The sequence below is a fragment of the Scyliorhinus torazame genome, chromosome 16 (genome assembly GCF_047496885.1).
Source record: "Scyliorhinus torazame isolate Kashiwa2021f chromosome 16, sScyTor2.1, whole genome shotgun sequence".
Classification (NCBI taxonomy): Eukaryota; Metazoa; Chordata; class Chondrichthyes; order Carcharhiniformes; family Scyliorhinidae; genus Scyliorhinus; species Scyliorhinus torazame.
In genome coordinates, this window is record NC_092722.1 from 168,280,533 (window position 1) to 168,299,128 (window position 18,596).

Below are 18,596 nucleotides of genomic sequence, written 5' to 3' on the forward strand. Positions count from 1 at the left end.
TTAGAATGAATGAAATGTGTCAGCCAAAACCCACACAAGGAGCAACGACAGCCAGATGACGTTTTCTTTGTGATATTGTGAGGATTAAAATTTGCCAGTGCACCAGGGAGAACTTGTTCCTCTTTGAAATAATCCTCAGCACCTTTTACATCCACAAGAGGGCTTGGTTTAATATGTCATCTGAGGACCAGCACCTTCAATAGTGTATCACCCTCTCAGTACCGCACTGAAATATCATTATGGATTAGATATTCAAGTAACCACATTGTCTCCCTCTGATCTGACAGCCTGGCATACCCTATCATTGTCATCAAGCCAGGGGAACCATCACTGGTTCAATGAGGTGTGCAAAACAGCATAGCAGAAGTCGCATCTGGCCTATCGAAACATGGTGAAGCTGCTACACAGCTAAACGTAATTAGCGTGCTATTAAAAAAACAAAGCAATCCCACAATCAACGGATTTGGTCAAAGTTCTGCAGTCCAAATTGTGAATGCGGGTGGACAATTAAACAATGAAACAAAGGGCAGCAGTTACCTGGAAACATCACCACCTGGAAGTTCCCCTGCAAGCCACTCACCAGTCTGACATGGAAATATATCGCCGTTCCTTCACTGTCGCTGGGTCAAAAGCCTGGAACTCCCTCCCGAACAGCACTGTAGGTGTACATACATCACACGGACCCCAGCGGTTCAAGAAGACAACTCACCACCATCTTCTCAAGGGCAATTAGGGATGGGCAATAAATGCTTCCTAGCCAGCGATGCCCACATACCGCAAATTAATGTTTTGAAAATTAATTTCATGTGGCACCCGACTTATATTTAATTGCATTGCATGATTTCACCACAAAATGTTGTAGTCACTTTCATTCATCCATCAAGATTAGACCAATAACTCAATTCAATGGGAAAAAAATGAAAGAAGCTGAACAAGCATGATTATCATTGGAAATACGTAGAATAGTACAACTAGCTGAACAATATGGTCAGAAGTGTAACGTGATGACAACTCTAAATAAGAGAACCAAAAGAAATTGTTGTAAAAGTGCTAACAGCCAAACTTCACATATGAAGTACCTTGTCCAAACATTATGGACTGAATGTGTCCTTAAAGAAGACCTGCATAGTGGATAGGATGATGGCATTTTGTTCTTTCCTACATGTTTATGAAGTGCATTAAAAGCCATGAGTTACGATGTTAAAAATCAAAAATCCCTCACTATTTAGAGAAAAGGATCAGTAAGGCAGAGTAAGAAGGCATCTTTTTATTGTTAGTGGCCATAGTTTATTTTTAAACTGGATTAGGTGTCTGCAAGGGAAGTAATTAGCCTAGAAATTTGTCCCGAACTACACAGCCTGTTCTTATCCACATTTCATACGTTCTACCTTGCCAGGTTTGTTGACCAACATAAAAAGTGTCCAACACAACAACAAAATTTCCAGTATTAAAGTCAGCTATGGTGACAGAAACAATCAACGTTCTTGACCAACTTGTTTCGAGTTGAGTGAATTGCACGCTTGCCATCCACAAGCAACATATTGCAGATGCTGTGAATCTGAAATAAAACTGGAAAATGCTTGAAATGTTCATGAAGTCTGGCAGCATCCTTGGAGAGTGAAACAGAGGTAATCGGCCTGAAATGTTAATTCTGTCCCTCTCCACGGATGCTGCTACACCTGCTGAGTCCTTCAAGCATTTTCCATTTTTACTTCATCGATGCATGTTGGTTTTGGACAATTAATGGCAGGATTATCTCAACTTTACCTCGGTACATTACAGTTCAGCAAACACTGCTTGATGAGGAAGGCCATCAGTTTCCCAAGCTTGTAGGAAAATCTGATTACTTCCTTGGCATACCTCCAAATCCCTTCATGGGATACATTTGCTTTAGAAAATTCAAATAGAATTTCTTAAAGCCTGAAAGTAATAAGTCAGTTGAACTTTTAACTGAAACACAACGTTGCTGATGATGGGATTGCAATTCAGTGTTCAGAATGGAAACAAGACTGCCAAATTGGAACAAGTTGAAGAGATCTCTCATCGTCCTAATGCCTTCTTTCTTTCAGAGAGTTGATGGAGACTAACAAATACTTCAAATAAAAAAGGGATTTTAGATATTCAGTCTCAGCATGTGGGTGTCACTGGGAAGGCTGGTATTTGTTGCTCATCCCAAGTTGCCTTGGTATATCCGAATAGTTGCGAAGTCACTTCAAAGGCAAGTTAAAAGCCAACCCACATTGGCCTTGGATTGGACTCATATGTCGGCTATAACAATAAACAAGTAAATTACTGCAGATGCTGGAATCTGAAATAGAAACAGAAAATACTGGATAATCTCAGCAGGTTTGACAGCATCTGTGGAGAGAGAAGGGTGCTAACGTTTCGGGTCTAGATGACTCTTTGTCAAAGCTAGACTGGGTCGGCTAGACTGGGTAAGGATGAAAGGATTCCTTCCAATTGAACTAGATGAATTTTTAATGAAAATCCAAAAGCATTCTGGTCACTTTTACTGCTGATTTATTTTTTTAATTTTCAGATTATTTTATTAAACTGAATTCAAATTCTCAACTGGCACGGTGAGAATTGAACTCATGAAGGTCAACTTTCACTCCTTTACCCGGGTGTTTATGGGTGATATCCATATGGGTGATGATGGGTGTGTTCCTGCCACATCAATCCCAATAATACGTCCAGTGCCATTTAAAAGGGCCTAACTCAAGGTGTCCAGAATGTCTGCCTTTTACAGACAATAGTCCCGATTAATTTGAAAACTAAGGGTCCTATAATGTAAATAAGACCCTGCCTGCTATTTTTGTTTGCATGTTAATGATCAACTTACTCCTTAGAAGCACATAAATAAATATAAAATAATACCATATTCATTTGGAGAAATGAAATGTCAATGCCAGCAATTCGCGAGCAAACAAAACTCACGAAAAATTATGAATATTTAACTAATTTAAATCTTCCCCAAATGAGATTAGTGCTAGGTTCTTTCGTTAAAAAAATACAGGAAGAATATTAGTAACTTCTACAGCATAACAACATACTGAAGAAATTAATGGTACCAATTCCAACGCCGTCTACTCTCCAGTCACAACTGTCAAAGCAGAAAAATTAAAAGCTTTAGAACGAAAACTTATGAAATATTTTAGGCATCCGACTGTGCAAATGATTCACTGAACATTTCTCAAGTAGATATAAATGTATAAATGTTAGTTTAAGTATTTCTTCTCTAGCAGTCCCTCGGGATCAAGGATGATTTGCTACCACTCCGGTCGGATGTGCTCTGGGATGGCTGCTACGTCCGATGTACGAGGGCAGGTGATGTTTGAAGGATCAGGCCGATCAGTTGTTCGGAGATTTGTGAACTCTCTCCGACTTTTTGACATCACCTCTGTTTGCTCCCGATGAAGTCTCTCGATGTGTTCAGCGTCTTCTCAAATAAACCTTCTTCATTTTGGTCGGTCACACACCTGGCACTCCCATGAAACGGTGGGGGTATTTGTTCTCTTCAGGGATCCTTTGAGTCCATCCCTGAGGCACTTCCGCTGTCCTCCTGGGAGCCTCCTGCCACCATAAAGTTCTGAGTTGAACAGTTGTTTTGAAAGTCCGGTGTCAGGCGACGAACAACGTTTTTAGGCCAGTCTTTTGCAGGCATACCCAGAAATAAATGCAAGTATTGAGTAAAATGATAAAATACTGGGTACTGCTGTTTTGAGGCTTTCAGCAAAAAGAACATCCTTTCAGCTGGGTTTTATATGATCAAAAAGATGTCAAATGTTTTCATCAACATCCGAGAAGTACTGCGAAGAGGGAGTGAGGATTTGTGTCTCTTTTGGTAACTTTACATTTAAGTCTGACCATTGCATGCCAGCTGGAATGTGTGCTGATATCAGCACTGGCACCGATCTTATTGAAGAGCTTTTTTTCAAATTGGCTTTAGTGAAAGCAATGCCACAGTCAGCAGCTGCTGGCGAACCAATCCCAACAACAGATGGGTCTCTCTCCCAATTATCAAATTTCAATCAAAGCGCTTGTTCATTCCAACACACAAATTTGCTATATTAGCCCATTAATGTGTCCAACAATCAAATGCTGACAGTTGCATAACTAAAATGTCAAAATATTTTGAGCTAGGGTTCTGCTCTGGAGGCAAGGGAATGACAGCCGGAAGGAGGGCACGGGAAACGATAACAAACTTGGCATCTACAGGAGCAAAGAACAAGGAAAATACGGGCGAAAGACGGGACGAATGGCTGAAGCGGAGGTGAACGCAAGACGACAACGGCAGCGAAAACCGTCCGGGAGAAGCAAGTGACAACACCAACACCAGATCCATTCGCGTATTGCCCTGTGTAATTGTACTGTAATCGTTTCTCTGGCACCCAAATGTATATGTACCTCCCCAGTTTCCCCTTCCCTCCACCCCCCCCCCACCACAAACAGATGCCTGCTTATGTGCTAAAAATAATATTGCCAATTGTGCAGAATTGCTGTTGTTGAGCTAGAGCATAATACTCTACCAGTCATTTTATTCTAATTTTTTTTGTTTTGTTTGTTTTTTGTGCGTGTTCCCTTCTCTTCTATATATGTACATATTTTATTCTGTGTACATAACGGTAAATATACTTTGTTCAAAAACCCAATAAAAAACATTTTTTTAAAAAAGAAACTAGGTTCTGAGACTTCTCATCTGGCAAGCAAGCACCCATATGGGAAGGAAAATATGTCAGAGAAAGCTGCAGTTCACTCATTTTGCGTGGTTTTGGTCAACTTAAGCTTTGACTGGGTGGAGAAATGCTGCACTAATATAATACTCATTTACACGTCAGGGTCAGACCAGGGCCATTCAGATCCCAACTACACTTTAACGGACACCTGTAAGGTTGAATCCATGGAAAACCTGGCAGGGGTGGACCATTTTTAGATTCAGTATCTACAACATAGAATTCAAGCGCTTACAGGTTTAACACACGGTCAAGCTGAAATGTTGGACCTGAATATTACCCATTCAAATCTCATTCACTTACACTGACAAGCTCAACTTGCCAGTGCAGGAAGACGACTCGAGGATCGGGGTGCCATTTTTAACTGCCGCCCCAATTATTCGGCCCCCCTCAGCCACCCCACCGCGGCCTCCGGACACCCCAGCTACACCCAGCTAGTCTCTTAGGTGGTCCTCGAGCAACCCTCATCCCACCTCTTAAGGGCCAGGCACCCCTGGACCTTATCCCTCGTGAGGGAAACCGGGCACCTTGGTGGCACTGCCAGCCTGCCAGTGCCACCTGAGTACCCTGGCAGTGCCAGGGTGGCACAGCCAGGGTGACAGTGCCTAGGTACTTAGCTGGTGGTGGCAAGTGCCCATGTGCCTGCAGGAGTGCCAGGATACCACCCTGCCTAGAGCCCGACCACTCAGGCATCTCTAATGGCCTGGGAGACACCCCACCCCTCCCAAGTGCTGTTACACTTGGTCTACGTATGTGGAAACCAGTGTTAAACTGCGTCCTGGTAAGGTCTCAAAGGTGAGGCCGTTAGTCCTGGGCACTGGGTGAAATTGGCGCAGTCATATTTCAATTAGCCTAATGGCTCAGTCCAATGAGGGAGAGACCCAGATCAGAATGCTTCGCGAGATCTCGTTAAATCCCGCGAGACGTTCTGAGCGTCACGAATCTCGCGAGAGCCCTCTCGCGAGGTTCAACGGCCTTGTCTCATCACCAAGTTGGGCGTGGCGAGGCCATTAAATCTCACCCACTGTTTCTCTCGTCACAGATGCTGCCTGATCTGCTGAGTGTTTACAACATTTTCTGTTCATTTTCCAGATTTTTAGTGTCTTTAGTGCATTTTGTCTTTACAGAATTTGCCTTTGTTTAAATGCAATTGTGAAAAACCAACAACAACTTGTATTTATATAGAACTTTTAAGATGATAAAATGTCCCAAGGCACTTCACAGGAGCATTATAAAGCAAAACTTTACACTGTGCAAGATCAGGAAACATTTGGAATGCTGATCAAATGTTTGGTCAAAACAGTAGGATGGAATCTTTCTAAACTTTGGCAAAGTGTCAGGCATAGACAAAAAAGTGACGGGTAACTCTCCAATTGCACAGACCTGGGGTTGGATTCTCCGCCCCACCCCACCACATTTCTGCCCCGAGCCCCCAGCGGGATTCTCCATTACGCCTGCCGGTCAATGGGGTGGGGCAACCCCCACGCCATGGGGAAACGCCCGGGCGCCGGCAAAACGCAGAATCCCGCCGGCGGAGAATCCCGCCCCAGTTTTCTCATGGAATCTTGAGCCTCTTTGCCAAAAAAAAGGTGTGTGGGCAGAGAACTAGCTCCAAAGAGATCAGGGTGCCATCTTTAAAGGACAGCCTGATCAGCGCTGCAGCCTAAAGGCCCCAAGCCCTTGATCCCCTCGACTGCCTCACTCCTGGCCAAAACTGTTGTAATATGAATATTTAGTGAGAGGGGATCATTTGGCAGGGAGGCCCTAATATCATGGGAATATATTCAAATGAGGTTTACGCCCTTTGTGGGTGGTAAGTGTAGGGCTCAAGAATGCGCCCATAGATTTTTAAGACAGTGTTAAAAGTGAAAGAAAGGTAGAGATGAAGAGAGGTGGGGGGAAAGGATTCCAGAACTTAGGTGTCCAGCCAGCTGAAGGCCCAGCCACCAATAGTGGAACAATTAAAATCAGGGATGGTCAATGGGCCAAAATTAGAGAAACCCAGATACCTCGGAGAGTTGTGTGACTGAAGGAGATTACAGAATTAGGGAGGGAAGAGGCTATGGTGTGATTTGAAAAAAGGATTATATTAGAATAACTACTTGAACACAAATGATAGAAAATTGTGTATGCCTTGATAACAATGCCATTTCCACATAAATGATGTAGAAACAATAGGAGTTGGAGTAGGCCACTCGACCCTTTGAGCCTCTTCTACCATTCAATCGGATTGTGGGTGATCCTCTATCTCAACGTCATACTCACACACTCTCCCATACCCCCTGATGCCTTTAGAGACTCGAATAATGTGTATATTTCCATCTATTTTTAAATGAATGGTAGAGGTTTTAAATTGAAAAATCACAAGTGTAATGTTCTAGTTTATGATATACAGTGATGGGTACCTTGTAAGAAAAGGCTATACTGTGCATTTAATGAAATTACTGTTGCCACACAATGCAATTTAAGTTGCTTAAGCCTTTGACCAGATGTCTGGGATCTCAGAACCCCTGACAATCAAATTTGCTGGCTGCTTCATTGTTCAGTCAGCTGCCAGATTGCCCTGCAGTGAGGCATTTAGGCTCAGGGGGTGTAATATTAAAATTAGAGCTTGGTTGTTCAGCGGTGAAGTCAGCAAGCATTTATTCATGCAAAATCATCATAGATTATAGAATTTACAGTGCAGAAGGAGTCTATTCAATCCATCGATCTGCACCGGAGCATCCTACTTAAGCCCACAGCTCCACCCTATCCCCGTAACCCAGTAACCACACTTAACATTTTTGGACACTAAGGGCCAATTTAGCATGGCCAATCCACCTAACTTGCACATCTTTGGACTGTGGGAGGAAACCGGAGCACCCGGAGGAAACCCATGCAGTCACGGGGAGAATGTGCCGACTCCGCACAGACAGTGACCCAAGACAGGAATCGAACCTGGGTCCCTGGAGCTGTGATGCAACAGTGCTAACCACTGTGCTACCCTGCCGCCCAAAATCTGGGACACTCTCTCCAGAAACCTGCTGAGGCTAGGTCAATCAAATATTTTAAAACTGAGATTGATAGATTTTTGTTGGTCAAGAGTATGAAGGGTAACAAAACCAAGGTGGGTAATTGAAATTAAGATACAGATCAGCAATGATTTATTTGAATGATGGACTTGGTGTGAGGAGCTGAATGACCTACTCCTATTCTATGTGGGAACACATTCCTATTCTAGAGGAACATATGTTCCTACTTATGTTCCTATTGAAAGGTTATATGGAATTGAGTCATCCCATCTGTAAAGATCATAAATATTATCTACCACTGATGTCAGGAAATATTCTTTGATTATCCAGACAGAGAAACGTTTTAGAATATCCTGGAGGATTTTGAAAATCTCCTGCAGTATCGTATTTGACCTTGGATCCCAGATAATTTTCTAAATCTAATCATGTATATGGTAGTTTGGTAGCGAGATTTTCTTTTGTACATCTCCCTTGAGAGAGTATTTTATTACAATTTTCATTTTTGGAAAGGCTGCTATTCAGCTGCTGTCGATATAATTTTCTTGGTAATCAACTTAGGACTACCCATGAGTGTGCCTGAGGAGAAATGCTTTGTTCATCAACTTCATCCAATTATTATTACAATTGATTCCCTTAAGTGCCTCAGCCCTATGCCAAGAAACTTCATCAGCTTTCTGGAAAAAGCACCTTGAATGAAAGTTAAATCTGACACAAGGTAGATTGATTTTCAAAGCGAACAGAATATCAAACACTGGTCACAGCAGACAGAGTACAGCACTGAAGATGCCTGAGAAATCCTGTGCAGAACATTATGTGTAATGTGAGCATTCACTCATTCCGTCATGGTTAAAATTAATACTCCAGTCAAAATATATCCACTCTCAGGCACCCCACTGGTGCTGAGCATAGCTGGGCCATGAGCTGTATCACAGAGTCCTTCTCATGGAGTGGGTTACTGATCTGAGTTGAGCTGTCAAGTAAACCAAGAGGAGGTCAGGTGTTTCCTCACAAGAAAGGAAGAAATTCAAAGAATGGACCATTGCGCATCATTATGCTCATCTCGCTGACACGTGGGTTAAACAGCAGGAGTGGCAGAGGATATCTGCTTGCCCCTTTATCCCAGGCATATTGCAAGATTAAAAAGAGCTGTTCAAAAAATGTATTGTAACATTCCATGCACATGCAAGATCGTTCTTCATAGTATTTATTAGGTTAGAACTAGTCACAGAAGTGTTCTGCTCTGCTTGTGGGCATAAGATATGCTCAAGGGCAAATTTTGCTTCTATGCTCACAAGCCCATCATAGCCCAACAGACAGCACACAGTCTGATTTCTAGCCCAATGTGGATACAGCACTATAATCAATAAACAATATACATTGAATCAAATAAAAACAAAATTGTGAATAGACTGATAAAGGACTGCAAAAAATAATTCCTATAGAGCAAACGTACACAATGAAACAATTAATTTGTGAATGTATATTTAAGATGATTAAAATGGACCATAATTTGCAGTTAAAATGGTGATAAGGCTAATGGCCATTATTTATTTGCAAATGCTACAACAAATTCAGATGAGGGCCGAAACAAATTCAATGCAGAAATCCAAAATTGCAATCCAAAATGCACCAGTCCATTATTGGCTTCACGAAAACAGCATATCACTGCCTGCCTCACCATCAAAATGCATTGAATGGCGTGAATTTGTTGCATTTGCTCAATAGATATGATCTAAACCCACCACAATGAATTAAATATTGCCCATGTCTGTCTAAATGCCCTTTTAACGACATGATGAGTTAATTACTGTACTATCAATCTCACTCGCACGGAATGAAGTCTCATTCCTTCAGATTTTAATGGTTGTTAGGTATTTTTAAAATGTTACATTTTTTTTTAACTTTTCCTTTCCATCTCTTCATTTTCCTCTCTCTCTTAATCCAATCTTTCTTTCCCCTATTTTTCCTCTTTCTTACCTGATTCGGCATTGAATTCACCCTCTCCAATTTATGCTTCTTGATCAGCACTGCATTTTCCCCCCCAATCCTTCAATCTGACTGGTTCAGGAAATACACACTCCTTTGATGTTCATTCAAGTGCCAGATGGGCCTGTTCCCTCATTGCAAAGGCTTGTAATTTCAGCAATGGTTATGCAAAAATTTTAAAACCTAATTGTGTAAGATTTAACGGCAGGTGGCCTGATACAGCAAATTATGCCCTGATGTTTAAATTTTAAATACCCCGATACTTAAATTTTCTCAGTGATCAAATTAAGACTAACCTTGTGTATGTCTGAGGAGAAATGCTTTTTTAAAAAAAATCTCGTTTTAAGATATAAATTAACAGGAAAAAACTGAACGGGGAGATGAGAATTGTTTTTAACACAAGTGAGTTGTTATGACCTGGAATGCAATGGGTGAAACAGTAGCAGAAGTTGATTCAGTAACATTTTTCAAAAGGTATTGGATGCAGTATATACTTCAAAAGGTGACATTTCCCAGATTTTGAGGAAAGAGCAGGGAATAGCACTCACTGAATCACTCCTCAGTGTGCACATATAGACATGAAGGGACAAATGGTCTCCTTCTTTAAAACATTATCTAAACATGCAGGATAGTTTAGTCTTTAATAAGCTGTTAAATAGCAGAAGCAGTTAGTTAAACTTTATGTATTTAATAAATGGTAGTTCAAGTAGCACATCATATTTGGCAGCATATAATAGACGACAATCACATTTGAATCAAAAAAAGGCAGTAGTTGTCTTTTCATAATTAAGCAGCTTACAAAGATAAAATATTCATCCATCACTTGACTCCAGTTTATAAGTAAGTAAATTGTAATACTTCAGGGTACCATTATCTGTTTCATGAATTTTGAATTTTGTGCATACAGATATGCAATGACTACCACAAATGATTTAGTCTATTCACCAGACATATCCCAAGACAAATTCTGTGGATTTCCACTTCCAACCTCTTGCTCCTATTTTTCAAGTATCTATAGAAAGCAGGATTAGGCTACTGAGTTGGATGATCAGACATGATCGTGATAAATGGTGGAGCAGGCTCAAAGGGCCAAAAGGCCTCCTTCTGCTCCTATCTTCTGTGTATCTATGTATCATGTTTAGTTTAAGTTGCCCCCTGCCTGTGCCACAATTTTAATAAAAGTTCCAGATGCAGTGAAATATTCACTCTATGGGCAGGTGTGGGCAAAATTAAATCAACTTGGATCATCATAGAATTCCTACAGTGCAGGAGGCGGTCATTTGGCCCATCGAGTCTGCACCGACCCTCTGAAAGAGCACCCTACCTAGGCCCAGTCCCCCGCCCTATCCTGGTAACTCCATAACCCCATCTAACCTGCACATTCCTGGACACTAAGGGGCAATTTTATCATGACCAATCCACCTAACCTGCATATCTATGGACTGTGGGAGGAAACTGGACCACCCGGAGGAAACCCATGCAGACATGGGAAGAACATGCAAACTCCATGCAGACATCCTCCTGGAATTGAACCCGCATCCCTGGCGCTGTAAGGCAGCAGTGCCACCGTGCAGCTGCCACTTGACCTCGGTATGGGCAGAAATATTCTCTCTGTTTCGGTACCTGACCTCAAGAAATGAGTTCTGGTTCTTTGGGATCACTATGTAAAAGAATACTCAACCGGACACTTTAGATGAAGCCATTCTGAAGGATTCTGAGGGATAAATCTAACAACCAATATTAATGGAGCGTGATGTATAAAGAGTAAATTCATGAATGATATGTTAAATAAATCAGACAAATAACTGAATATATCATAAATAACAGAATAACAGATGTTAGTAAAGATATATGCAAATAGGCGAATAAAGACTCTTAGCTCCGTCAAACCTGCCGCCATGGTGCAAACACTTACACCACTGATGCACCACCGAGCCAAGCAACTTCCTGGCAGATGCAAATGAAACACAGATAAAACAATTTATGACTATGAATGATAAGTAAAGTGAATCACACAGAATACTTATCAGTCTTTTACAACACAGCATGAAGCAGGATGTAGCTAATGTATTACATTTCATCTTTCTGGATTTCAGGGGCTAATGTCTAAAGTCACCACGTCCATTGACGGTAATGTTGACACTAATGGTTTCTCCACAGCACAAAATATATTTCAGAATCCAAAGTGAATAGCTAAATTATCATTTAAATGTTCTTCTGGGAAATGTTCATACTGCTGCTGCTCCTCTTCTTGTTTCCAGGGAGGGATAGATATAAGAATGACAGCGAGAGCTCAAAATATCCCAATAAAATATAATCACTTTTCTTTAGGAGCAGAAAGCAGCACAACACTTCTGCAGAATCCCTCTTAATGAAAGAGGTCAAGCATTCATGCCTTTCTTGACAAGTAAATGTCAATCAAATGTCTCCAAGTTCACATTATCGCTATTATAAGGCCTTTGTCTCACTGAAAATATTCCAATTTTACAGCAGCAATTGCTATCATTTGTTCATCTTTGTCTAAAAAAAAAATCTCTAATCTTGTCAATTTCTCCCTTCATTTAGCTGAAGTAAGGTTTGCATAGTGCCTGACACCCTCAGTACTTTGTCTAATGATCATAAGTCCCAACTGAGGTGTGACAGTGGAGCTCACAGGGGGGTGCTCTAAAGTACAGCTTGCCGGATGAGGAGGGGGGTGGGGTGAGAGGGATTGGTGGGGGCGCTGAGCATCTGAAGTGCACAGCACTCCATATTGTGGGTCCCAAGTGTTGTGGGTGTGTACAAACTATGTTCACACTGTTTCGCCATTTCTCGTAGGAACTCCTGTCCCTTGGTTCGAGCGGATTGTGCCTTTTCATACAAACTATTTCTTTACCATAAATCTGAATTTCCCTAAGGACAAACTGGTGGCATCCATCATGTCCATGACTCTCCCTGGTGTGTTATATGCTGCTCATTCTCAAGATATTTAAAACAGATTGCCTCATATTCTGGAGAAAGGTCAATTTGGAAGTACATTCAGTACCCAGCACTATTATTGCAGGGTCATGTTATCATCCCCATTGAGACCTAATCAGCTAGCTACAATTCTGTCCTTAACGAACAACCACAAATGCACACTTTCTGCAGTGATCATTGGATTTCAGTCAAGGGCAGCAACTCTGGTGATTTTTCACTTGCACAACTCAGGAATGCCAAGATAAATTATGACACCGCTATGATTAACTAGTTCTGCAACAAAATGAAATTTGAATAAGGGTCCTTTCTAGTCTGTATCTTCTTCGGCGATCACTCGCTAATGAGTATGATTGCCCACCTAAGAAACTCCATGTCATTGGTCATGGGTTCTCTGGATCTTTGCATGGCTGATGAGCCTCATCCTAGAGCTGCATCTTTGACTGCACACTTGGCAGGTGTTTCTGGGAGGTGGGATTGGTGCTTGGACTCTAGATCGCTGGTAATCTTTTCTCAGGCTCCTTTTCCAGGTCTCCTCTCACCGTCGCGTGTTCTCGAAGAATTGTGTCCCTTCAATCAGGATGTTCTGTTCTGAACAAGGATCTCTCAGCCTTTGACATCCATATTGCATTTCTTGAGGTGCGCCTTCAGGGTGTATTTGAAGTGCTCCCTTTGTACTCTCTTTGTTTGGGAGCTTTCCTTGAGCTGGGCGAAGATGATTTGTTTTGGCAGTTGGGACTCCGACATTCTAAGCATATTGCGGGCCCAGTGGATTTGGTTTCAGATGATCATGGTCTCAATGCTGGTGCTCCTGGCTCTTTCAAGGCCGCCAAGTACACTTGTCCTCCCAACTGAGGAGGAGAATCCATCTCAGTCAGAGTTGATGGTACCTCTCCAGGGACTTGAGGGGGCATCTGTATGTAGTTCAAGTTTCTGGGCTGTATGAAGAGGATGACTGCCTTGTACATGAGGATTTTGGTATCAGCACAGATGCCACACCCATTGAACACTCTTGTCCTTAAGCAACCGAAGGCAGCGCTCATGGATTGGATACAATGTTGTACCTCCACATCGATGAGTCTTTAGAGAAGCTAATTAATTAATGTTGATTTGCATTTTCTTGAAGTGTGATTCTGTTTCTATCATTTGTGAATGATGAGGAATTAGCTGGAAAACTGCAACTTGATGAACAAATGTTTGTCTTCACTGTCTGGGTGGTAATCTGTTGGGGTGGATCACCTGACTTTTATAGAACCTTCCTGATGTTCATTCCAAGCTCCACAAGGGTGCCTGTGATTGCCTTTCTGGATTATCAGATTACCTAGACAGTGCAGACAAAAACCTAGCTCACAATAGCATATCCACATCAATAGCAAAGTAACTCTATAAATTTAGACATGTATTGTCAAAACTTATTAAAATAAATTATATTCTAAATGTCTTCTAAATGATCATAATAACTGAGAGAGGAGAGAGGTGATTGACTAAATAGGTAATTAAGAAATGTCAGAAACTGTTTATTGTAAGGAGTTTGTGAGTTCCATGTGTCCCAGTATCACAAAGTGAAATACTTCCTTAGATTTTACTGCTCCCAGGTCAGTTAGTGCTTGGGTGCTACAAGCTAGTGCTGTTCAGTCATTCTGAAATATAACTACGGACAACATTTTTTGAAATACAGCTATTGGACAGGCTCACTTTAATCTATTCTTTGAGATTTTTTTAAAAATTAAGGCACTTGAACCCATTACTATTGCACTTCAGCATATATTGCATGCATTTCCTCTGGGCATAAGCTATGAGTAGCAACGGGAAGCATAATAATGCCTTCTAATACTAGTAAGTATTGATCCCAATTGATCAGCACTGATGTAATGTGATTGTTTGATCATTGAAAATAAGAGTGCAACACTGTCCAAGTATCACAGTATAACTCCTTCAAAGCAATTATTGTTTCAGACTCTCAGCAGGTGAAACCTGATCAAATTTATGTATTTGCAATATTATAGGATAATCAGTAGGTACATCAATAGATGAAGAAGAAAGATATAATTGGTGACTGCATTTAGCGGCACAGTGTTCTCGAACAAGTAGCTTGAAGATGATGAATTTATAGAATGTGTGCAGCCATAGGAAAGGCACAATGACACTGACATGTTATATTTCACAGTGCTACTTTAAAGTATCACACGGCCTAGCAAAATTCTTCTGTCATCAATTCTCTGACTTCAAATGTTGTTTAAAAAAGTCTACCCAAACACATCAACCAAAGTAAATACTGAAATGTACTTTAATATTTTCAAACATGAGAAAAATAAAAAACCAGTGTAGCAGCACGGTAGCACAGTGAGTAGCACTGTTGCTTCATAGCTCCAGGGTCCCAGGTTCGATTCCCGGCTTGGGTCACTGTCTGTGCGGAGCCTGCACATTCTCCCGGTGTCTGCGTTGGTTTCCTCCGGGTGTTCCAGTTTCCTCCCACAAGTCCCGAAAGACATGCTGTTAGGTAATTTGGACATTCTGAATTCTCCCTCAGTGTAGCCGAGCAGGGACCCTGGCGCTGTGAAGCAACAGTGCTAACCACTGTTATAACGTGCCGCCCATAAAGATTACTCACTTGTTTACGAAATGGCTCGGTGGTGTTGCATACATTTGGAAATTTATAGATCGAGTTGTAGATAACACATTTGTAATTCTGCCCATTGTACTGCTTTAATCCAGATCTTCACCTTTAAATGTAGGCTAACTGTAAAATATCTGTGGTGACAACCTGTTGCCAGTGTTTCCTCATAAATATGAAAGGTCTGCTGGGTTACAATGACCTTCTGCATAAATAAAGAATGCCAGGAACTCAATATTTTCAGGAAACAACTCTATCTTTCTAGAACGGACAACCTTCAATTAATGGAGTACACTCTATGCCCATCATTAAGAAGCAGTTTACTGTCGATGACCACTGATAAAAACAAATTTCCCCACAGAATAAAGCAATGGCAACCAAGCAAATCAACCTGTTTAAAATATCATGCATTGTCTTGTCCGGTACTCACTTAGTATGGTGCTGGGGCGTAAGGTCCAGCTTAATGCTTTCGGCTTAACTGGAATTTGAATTTATAATTGTCTAATTCAGAGGAAAAAATACCAACTTAGACTAAGACAAGAAGGTAATACGCAATTGGACACCCATAACATGGTACAAGTAGCAGATACCTAGAGCGCTGATTTTTTTTTTGTTGCCGTTGTATCAGAAGGGAGCTAACATCATCTGAAACTGCTTATCCTTATGTTAGGAATTTGTGACAATTCTTTGCTTAAATGAAGACTCTCCAATGAGCGACCCTTCCCATTAGCCAGTGTTGTGTTGTACCAGTAATTAGAATCTTAGCAATTGTTTCTCCCACCCTTTCCAGGAGAACCATCACTAACAATAACAGGTGCTCTAACAGATGCTCTTTCCAAAACTGAAATCCTCAAATAAATATACATAAACTCCAATTAGGAGCAGCACGGTAGCATTGTGGTTAGCACAATTGCTTCACAGCTCCAGGGTCCCAGGTTCGATTCCCGGCTTGGGTCACTGTCTGTGCGGAGTCTGCACGGTCTCCCCGTGTGTGCGTGAGTTTCCTCCGGGTGCTCCGGTTTCCTCCCACAGTCCAAAGATGTGCGGGTTAGGTGGATTTGCTATGCTAAATTGTCCTTAGTGTCCAAAATTGCCCTTAGTGTTGTGTGGGGTTACTGGGTAATGGGGGTGTGGGCTTGGGTAGGGTGCTCTTTCCAAGAGCCCGTGCAGACTCGATGGGCCGAATGGCCTCCTTCTGCACTGAAAATTCTATGATTAGAACGCTCAGTAGCCCTGGTTGAATGAGGCAATCGAGCCTGCATCCACCAAGCACAAAAGATTTCCAAGCGACCACGAGACACCACGACGCTGTACTCGGGGCAGTCCTGAGAATGGACCAAAGCAATCCGGTTAAAGTCATGCTGCTTTTGCCTTAGCCAATGTCGGCCTGAACAGACGGCGGTTATTTTTTACAGAAAAAGGTCAGTAATCGAGGTCAGTAAAACTACCGTGCTTAGGAAGCCTGGCAAAGAGGAATTAAACTCGTCAGGTGTTCTGTAGTAAAGGGTTAAATTACTTTTGGAATACGAGACTGAATGAATCAAAGGTGATTGTTTCTTTAAGCTGTTGTGTTATCCGGTCTGTGATCATTCCCGGCGTCTATTTCTGGTGCAGTTAATCCACTTGCAATCATGTCTGTGTGTATAATATAGAGGCGGATCATCTGGTATTGCGTGATGCATGCGGCTGGTGTACTGCAGGCTGGGGATGAAATCGCACCCCTTCAGTTTCAGTCTGAACAAGTGACCTGGCAGCAAGTCCCTCCTAGCTGTCAACAGTCTGCCACTACAGCTCCTGGATAATAGGGAAATTCGGGCTGGCCGACAGCTGGACAAACTTCAGCTGGTTCTACCTTCACAGGGAGGCTCCGAGACAGATATTAAAGCAGGTGCCGCATAGGTGGAAAGCTGCTGGGAATTATTGCACGATTTAAGCAGTCACCTACAATTCTTCTCCCCCGTTCACAGGCACACCAATCTCTTTGCCCCACAGCTTCCTCGCCCGCCTCAACTACCCTAGATGGCTTCCCATTGCGAGGTCCATCCCTCGGGCCAAGTGTTGCTCACAGATAGTGTCTGAATCCAGATTCTACTGGCTGCAGCAGAGGAAATCTACCAGCACAGCCCCGATTCTGTCTATCCCTTAATCTCGCCGACACTGCACTGTTTAATAATATACACCCACCCGAGCTCTAGACTAGATAAACGCCCGCATGTAGCACGGACACAGAAAGCAATGACCCTCCCTCCATTCCAGCCAACAATACATCTATCAAACAAAACAATTCCTCCGTAGCAGGAGTCACACAGAGAGGCCGTTCCCATCAGCTCCGAGCGAGCACCTTAAACATTTCCAGAGGAAGGTTACAGGCGAGCGAGCGTCCCTTTCTTCCTTCCCCCCCCCCCCCCTCCACTCACTGCAGCTGATGTCGCTCACCTCGGGTGGACATGGCTGGGAAGATACGCTCCTGTCGGGAGGGCAAGCACCGCACACAGCGAGCAGGTATGGAGAGGGAGGAGAGCAGAGTTTACCCCAGGATTAGAGCTCTGCTGGGCGCTCTGAGCTGGGACTGGTACTCGGCGCGGCTACGTGCCCGGAACGTAAGGTACGTGGGCTGAGAAAATAACAAGTGCAGAGGACCGAGCCCCCTCCAGACAGAGGCGGAGAGCACCGGTTTAGCTGGGCGCCTCCTCTCACTCAGCATCACCCAGTACCAAGCAATCGTGTGCATCATGCAACAACAGCTAATGTTGTACAGCCACCCCACATAGCCCCCTTGTTCATGTCAGCCCGTAATACTACAGCCACTATTGTGTTTTAGCACAGCATTCTGGCCCTGTCATATTATGGCTCCATTAATACCGCCGGTATACTTAAGTAATTATTATGTTTGCAGTCTATTGATTCATGCTGGGTATAATCTGCTGGTGAAATGTCCCAGAGGGGCCAAGTGCAGAATCTATTTGGCTAGAGCTAAGGAACATAAAAGGTGCATTACATGTTCAATAGGCCACACACTAGTGAGAAAGATGTCGAGAAACAAATTTGCAAGGAAATTAGAGAGAGGTGCAATAATTCTAGAATAGTTAGAATGGGGGGAGTTAATTATCAGAATGTCGATTGGGGTAATGGAAGTGCAAAGGAAAGAGAGGGGCAAGAGTTCCTAGACTGTGTTCAGGAGAATTTTCTACAGCAATATATTTCCAGTCCAATCAAAAAGGAGGCACTGCTGAACCTGGGTCAAGTGGACTAAGTGTCAGTCGGGACACATTTAGGAAACAGTGATCATTGTATCAT

General features: G+C 42.5%; 1 protein-coding gene across 1 annotated transcript in view; it reads right to left on the bottom strand.

Annotated features, from left to right (window-relative positions):
• The window catches only part of ablim1b (actin binding LIM protein 1b), a 521,461-nt gene extending 503,550 nt beyond the window's left edge, over nucleotides 1-17,911 (bottom strand). Inside the window, exon 1 of the mRNA XM_072479452.1 lies at nucleotides 17,736-17,911. Coding sequence (XP_072335553.1) covers nucleotides 17,736-17,748 — 13 coding nt within the window. The 5' untranslated portion in view covers nucleotides 17,749-17,911. The remainder of the gene's footprint in view (nucleotides 1-17,735) is intronic.
• Between the last annotated feature and the right edge of the window lie 685 nt (nucleotides 17,912-18,596).